At 49.3% G+C, this 7,500-nt stretch overlaps 1 protein-coding gene across 1 annotated transcript in view; it reads right to left on the bottom strand.

Moving 5' to 3' along the window:
- Positions 1-4,483, bottom strand: part of LOC126574662 (basic proline-rich protein-like) — a 10,744-nt gene extending 6,261 nt beyond the window's left edge. Inside the window, exon 1 of the mRNA XM_050234987.1 lies at positions 4,194-4,483. Within this exon, the coding sequence (XP_050090944.1) occupies positions 4,194-4,196 (3 nt within the window). The 5' untranslated portion in view covers positions 4,197-4,483. The remainder of the gene's footprint in view (positions 1-4,193) is intronic.
- Positions 4,484-7,500: the final 3,017 nt, after the last annotated feature.

The raw sequence follows: 7,500 nt of genomic DNA, 5'->3' as shown, positions 1-7,500 counted from the left end.
TTTATCCGTCTCTCGCTTACATAACACTTATCGGTTTAAATGTTAAAGTTTAAAGCTGCATTGCGGTGAGCGATTTCCAAAAATAAAACAATCTGCACCTCGACACGTGACTTTGCTGATTTCACGACGCACCGCCGCCTAATTGGAACACACAAGCAATCTTATCGAAATCGAGCCCCGAAGGTCAAGTCGCTCGTTCGCTCGCTCTCAACCTTGTGGCGGCATGCGTTTTCTCGGATGCACCCCGGTCCTCTTGCTCGTAACTCAGCTTCACCTTCGTCCATCGGTAACGGTAGTATTTAAATATTCAGGAATCTCATCCCCACAAAAACCACCGTTGTTTTTGCTTTGCAGAAGTGGTGCTTGATGCTCCCCATAAAAAAAAAAAATGAAAAGAGATGCAAATATTCAGCCCAGACGCACCGGTTTAGAGTATTTGGCGCGTCCGGCCCAAAATTATGTCGTAATCCATTGCTAAATTTGCATTTATGAGTTAACCTTGAAATAGGCAAAATATGCCGGCGTTTGGCGTTTGGAGTGCGTCGAATCGTTCGGAATCGTTTCAAATTGACCTTAACATATTTAACAGACCGGCCTGCTAACAACAGTTGCACCATATGCACCATCACCACAAAATGGCTAACGAAACGCAGAGTATGATAATCAAAACACGATTTATGTGTCGTTTCAGATCGATTTAACAAAACGGTTGTGGACATTTCTTCACCGAATGCACGGTCGTTACTCGTGTTCCTGTTCACACCGACTAAGGCCACCACGTAATAAACACTCTGTCGGCCAAACGGGTGCAATAAAAGCTGAGAAGAAGCTGCCTACAAAGGAGGACGACATTTCGTCGGCGCCCTCCAAAACAGGGTGTCCCTTTTGGGGACTTTATATGATTTAGGGAATTTCAATAGCGCCAGGCGGTTGGTTGCTCATGATGCGATGCGTTCGGTGTCGAAGCTTCGAGCTCTTAAGTAATCAATGTGTGTGCCCCGATCGTCAATGTCTCGAAGGACAGCGATTCACGATAGCGCGACAAAACGATGGCACAGAGTGCTGCAGGTCATGAGGCCAGTGGTGATGGCAAGGAGGAAGGTTGAGCATGAACTTTGCAAACAGCAAGTGAAGCAACAGGGGCCTCGATCATCTGCCAGAATGTTTCCTCTATTTATGAAAGATCGCTGGCCGTTCTCTTTCCTTGGCAGCCTGTTTGCACCATTGGACAGCGATTGGTTTTATGGATCACGACTAAACGAGAAGCGAAAGTGCAGCTCCGCTCGATATCTCGAAGTTAGTGGGCCATCCCCGGCTACAATCATCCCAGAAGAAATCCCTGTGTTTGCCTCATAAATGGGTTAACATTTTCAATTATCACCCAACGTTTGCATCATCGATGTGATTTCTGCTGTTCACTTTGGTCGATTTCGATTCGCTTGTGTCATCCAGCTTGCACTATAGTGGCATGGGAAGGTGCAACAGGAACACACCGGTGCTGAAGACCTCTTCGGGATTGGGCATCTGGCAGTTGCAAAACCTTCCGCGGTGACAATTGAGACTCGCCGAGCGTGCCAGCGTGTTTGGGCGCATGCGGGAATCGAATTGAACTTTTCAGCGAATCATTAATCACGGACCAACGGGATGGGGGAGGGCACCGTTTATGGTTAGTTTGCGGTGTTCGGTTCCCCGGTTGGTGTCTGGTGTGTACCGAAGGTCTCGAGGAAAATTGCACCACGGGGCAATCGATAGAATGTCGACCAAAAGCCAAAAGTGAAGCCGATCTTTCCGTTCGCTCTGGCGCAAGAACCCGACCAGCCGGACGGCCGGCCAGTGGTCTTCGTCGGTCTTCTGTTGGACACGATCACGAAGGAACGTCAGCGAGAGGGTGAGTCTTTAGAAACGCCCACCGATCGCTTCCGATGGGCTTCATTTCGCACTTTGCAGAAGACGCCGGCAAACAGACGGCCACGTCTATCGTCGCGGATGAAAGCGTGGCTTCTGGTGCGAGAGCGGGTGCGGTGTAAGTGATTTAAAGTGATGTGCCCGAACGGGGTAATAAATGTTATTATTCTGTCAGACGCCAGAGCCACGCTGGTTGCTGGTTCGACGGTTGGTGTGTGGGCATGGTGAAGGTTAGGGTGCATCATTTAGCGTCAGTGGCTTGCGGTGGCTGAACGTGGCACGTACTACCATGGGTCACAAAGAGGGTTAAGCTAACGAGTGATGCGTCTTGCAAGTGTCAACTGCTGCGCGCATTTGGCACAGTTTTGAGTGAATGCTAGCACGAGCTCCTCGCTTGAAGTCTTGAAGGAGGAACTCTTTTCGTTAGTCATCCAACGGGATCTAAAATTGACAGTTTTGTTGGCAACAAATGTTAGAAGGTTTTGGTTTGTTCTACACCAACTGATTAACAACCGGACGCCAATTTTATGCCTCTCACGTTGATTGGAGGCTCACGATTCTTCAGAGACACATCAAGCTGATTGATTCCAATCAGCCAGAACTCATGGTCACCCCTATCTGAAACAATATTTGCTCGCTACTCGTATCCAAACTCATATCATCGAATACAGTTTGTCTCTTACTATTTTTGGCAAACGTTCTTAAAATAACTCCGCATGCCATCAACGAGCCGCAATCATCGTGTCGATGGCCTCTTACCCCGAAAAAAACTCGCCAAACATGTATCCCAGCACTTCGTAACAGACGACAAGCGAAGAGACAAACAAGCATAAGGCGCATAAATCACGGCACCACCAGCATCACTAGCAGCAAGCATCCTCCAATCCATCCATCACATCCCAATCCATCACTCATTCATCGGGGCGCACGTTCGTACCCGGTGTGTGTGGTATGCGGTTATGACATCACACGCAGTTCTACATATCCGCTCCAGGCCAGGCCAGGCCAGGTGGCGCAACCGGTGCCAAGCGATACGCGCGCATTATTAAAGCACCCATCCTTTCGGAACGGTTGGAGTGAATGCTCACCATCTTTCGGTTTCGCTAAAGATCATTCTCCAAATTGCCGTACGATGTGCCGCCTTCAGCTATCTTGGGATTCCCAAGACAGATCCAGGTGGCTGAGCGAAGTAAAAAGTAGAAATCATACAATCCCACTGCCCTGCTGCTGCCGCCCTAAGACGTCTCTTTCTCGTGCTAGCTTTCGGACTGTTGACCCACTGATTGAAATGTCAAAGAACGGTCAGGCGTTTGGGAATTCCGTATCCAGCACACTCGACTATCTATCCGGCCGTGGCCACACAACGTTCGCGAAGGAATGTTAACTCTTTGTCAGACCACCAGCAGCGGGTTACACCACGATCGGGACCACGATTGTCTCGCCAAATAATCGAAAAAATACGCACAAAAAAAAGCTACCAGTGCGCAAAAACGTGTGTGCTAGCGGCGTGTGTATGCATCCGACCTACCCGAAGACCGGTCGGTGCGAACCACCGCGATGAGGGCGTTGCAAATTGCATAACCAACAGTAAGTGCAACGGCATGGTCAACACGAGCAAAAGGGGGCTTGGATGTCGACAGGATCGAGCTGACTGAGCCCGCGGAAGGCAATAATAAAAAAAAGAACGGGAAAACTAATGAACCCCGAGCGACCGAAAAGGTTACACAGAAGCTGCGGGAAGATGCTGGATGGCGCCGTCAGCCAGCGTCACTCTTCTTTCTTTGTGTCCCGTTTTAAGAAACACTTTCATTAGCGGCCAGGCCGCGGCCGTGCCGCTCCAGGGTAGGTGGAAGGTTAAACAAAATGGGCAAAAATATGAGATTCTCAGATGAGATGGCTCTGCGGTGTAAAGGGTAACAGGGCAGTAGCGTAACTCCCGAAAACTTGGTTTGTGGCTCAAGCTAACGCAGGTAATGGTTGAGTTGGCACCAAGCTTTCATTCCTAACCATATCTATTCCTATCTGACGGCCTACCAACACGGCCACAAGGCACCAATCAATTAATAATGCGGCACATTAAAATGACATTATGATCCGTCGCGTCGAGAAGATCCGTTTCGATCCGCGAGACACGTGTGTTGCAAAGTCACGATTCAGACACACGCGTGGTGTGTTCCCTCTGGATAGGAATGCTATATCCTGCTTCCTTTCAGCACACAAACACAGCCACAATCACCAATAAACACACATTGATAGTCCCAAATAGATTGTAGAAGAAGAACGCTCACCATCTTGGCGGAAGCCGCTAAGGGCAGTCACCGAGCAACCGAGTATTGGAAGGTCCGGTTTCACTTTCAAACTGCACTCGAATCCACTTTCCACTGCCACTTTCTACCGAGCCTTCGAGTCCTTGTGTCCTTTTGTATCCTTTTGCTAACACAGTTGTTGCTGCCAAACCATCGACGAGATGCAACCACTTGTCACGTTCCCACGAGACGATCCTGGCTGGTCGTCTCCAGGCTGGGCTCCGTCCGACGGAACAGAGAGAAAAAAAACTAAGCACCCGGCGCAGGGGTTCACGACACGACTGAGCGACCATCTCGGTACGGCACGGTTTATTTATATATCGGTCTCGGATTGTATTTTTGGGTGGTACCTAGCAAGCCCCACGCCGGTCCATCCGCTTCCAGCATCCGGGCGAGAAGGGAGGTGGTGACGTTGGTGACGCCGGGCGTCATGAGCGTCTTCCTTTCCGAGCCTGAGCCGAGAGCCGAGCGCGAGATTAGTATGCGCGCAAGTGCAGCACCTTGCGATGGAGGTACGGGGCAGTGGCAAGGCTGGGGGGTCTGATCATCAAGCGAGCCTTAGCCTGAACCGCAAAAGGGGTGGGGAGACAATGATTTTCTTGCTTGGTGTCGTTGCTGAGCCAGCATCCCCCCCTAGGGGGGCGGGCCGCGAGAGAGCCTTCTTGCTCCGTCGAGAGCGAAAGTGATGCGAGCGAACCCGAAGCCAGCCAGCGTGTATGTGTCACACTGCCAGAGAGAGAGAGAGAGAGAGGCGCCCTCGGACAGTCTAATGACGCAAGCGTCTTCCCCCTCCCCGTTCCCAGGGTGGGGCGTTTTGGGACGCTAAGCTCCCTCTCCGTGATTATTATGCTTCGGAGCATCGGCGACCGCGGTACACCGCTGTTGGCACCGCGTGGAGACCCTTACGCGCCGAGGGAGGAAAAGGTCAACGCCGATCGCGACGTCATCCCTCCCTCGTTGCCCTCCCGGACTGGACCGGAGACGCTCACTGTTGCTGCTGCTGCTGCTTGCTCATCATTGGCCACGGAGTGTACAGCAGCACTGTTCACATCGTCTGCAGTACTTGCAGGAGGCTTCGAGGTGCCACAACAACTCACCGTTCACGGTGTGGAGTCAGAGATCTCGCAGAACTTGAACTCGAACCAACTTCTAGAGCCTAGCTGCTGATAAGATCGCAAATTTGTGATTTGCTTTGAGAATTCATCATCACCGTCATCATCATCATCATCATCGTCTGGCCCAGCCTGATCAGCTTAGGACACTTTGTGGTTGTGGCATTTGGAGCACACCGATCGATCGCCTAATTTATGAACCGATCCACCGATTGGTCGAGACGCTCAAGGTTTGATCGTTTGCGACCGATTGGCCGCACCCTGGGCCGGGCATCAAGGCAAGTGGCTATCTCTGGCTGGCTGGGTGGCTGGCTGGCTGATGATGCATGCCTGCGCCCAGCGACACCCGGATCGGTTGCTCCGGTAGGGAGAGAGAGCGAGCGAGCAGTGAGAAGTTAAGTTATTCACACCTCAAGCCGGTACCGTCTGTGGCGCCGGTCCTGCGCTCATGATCATCGGTAGGCTGATGACGAATTGTGTGGTGCCGGTAGTCAATTTAGCTCGTAATCGGCTTAACGTAAATGTGTGCTTCAACCGCTGTTCGAGGGATCTTTAACCGAATGTAGGTTCCGTTTTGATGACTATCCGGGTTGAATTTGAATTCGCAGCCGCGTTGAGTTTTATGTTTTACATTAGAATGCGCGTGTGAAATGGACACGTTGTTACGAGGCTTGGACTGTTTCGGAACATCTGGTCCAAGAGACGATCCTTATCAAATAGGAGATCTGTTACTCATAAATTTGTGTTAACAAACGGGTTTGGGGTATGCTGAATGTATGTTGTGAGACTAGACGATACCTTTGATTCTCACACGAGTGAACATAAGCATTGGTCATAATCGTCAGATTATTTACTATTTTCGACATTTTTATAGCATCTATTCGTTATGCTGCTTTTACTACTCATCATGGAGCAATGGATTAATATTTTATTTTTTATGATTTATGTTGGTTTATGATTCAACATGGACAATTTTAAGCATTACTCTTTCACTCCCTTTCTTCGCGCGAGAGACATGGACGTGCAAGATGCTGTAAATGGTTATTTCTCAAAATGTCCATATTTCAGTTGATAAAGCGGCACCATATTGGGCATCCTAGGCATCAATGCTCGTGTCTCGGGTTAGTAAATTAGAGTAGGCGTCATTTCATCGACAGCTCACATCAACGCCTGCTACCAAACTCTTCTTCTGTCCTTCTGCTCTGCTTCACATCAATGAAAATGAACACTCTCGACTCTCGACTGTCACCCTGCTCAGGCGGATCTACACCAATCCAGGGGTAAATGGTGGAAGGACATTGAGTTGGTAATGGTTCGCCAGCAGCAAACAAAACATCTGCGAAAACATCGTGGAGCGTGCGTGGTTTAGCTTTCGATCAGAACGGATCATTCAAGAAAAAGAGTCAGACGGACGGCGAACGGTTCGTTTCGATCGATGACGCATAAGATGTATGAGTGAGTATTGTCATACTTAATGATATCGTTATTAGTCAAGTTAATATTGGTTACTATCGGTTTTCGATTGCCAATTCAAAATCGCAGCAGAGGAAGGATCAAGTTACTGGTCTGTTCGTTGGTTGATTTGTCAAGTAAAGATAGTGCTACAGAGCATATAGCGAGCGTGCTCATTTCCGCTTATAATATGCGTGTGATGCATACATGAGCGTGCGAAAAAGAATTCGCGAACGATGATGTCAACTCCTACGGTACTACATCACGTTACATTTAGAAAATCAGCAACCATTAAGCGTCTCCTATAATGCCTCCTCTGTCTCTCTCTCTCCAATGGGGCACGCGTTTGGCGTAGATTATCATAAATTTTGAATTTGCTGTCCATTCACACTTCTCACTCTCAGCCTCTGATGCTGCGGGCTGGTTCCATGGTTTGCATCCCATGGACTGGTTTAAAAGATTTTATAATCCGGATGATGCGTTTTGCAACTTCTTCCACCTGGTCATCATCATCACCAATGCAAATTAAGTCGAGCTATGCTCCTCCTCAGATGCCGCGCAGCCATAGCATCGATATGCGGTTTAGGTATAAAAAGCATAGTCCAAAACAAACCAAACATGGTTGTGGGGACCATTTTTTTTCCTCTTTCAAAGGTTGCTGCATCACCGAGGAGTGCGTTTGGAAATATTTTCTAGTGCAAGGTCAACAGCGCAACCGCGTTATG

Source organism: Anopheles aquasalis, chromosome 3, assembly GCF_943734665.1.
Source record: "Anopheles aquasalis chromosome 3, idAnoAquaMG_Q_19, whole genome shotgun sequence".
Lineage (NCBI taxonomy): Eukaryota > Metazoa > Arthropoda > Insecta > Diptera > Culicidae > Anopheles > Anopheles aquasalis.
The sequence above is the reverse complement of the archived record's forward strand: the minus strand, read 5'-3'. Positions and strand labels throughout refer to the sequence as shown.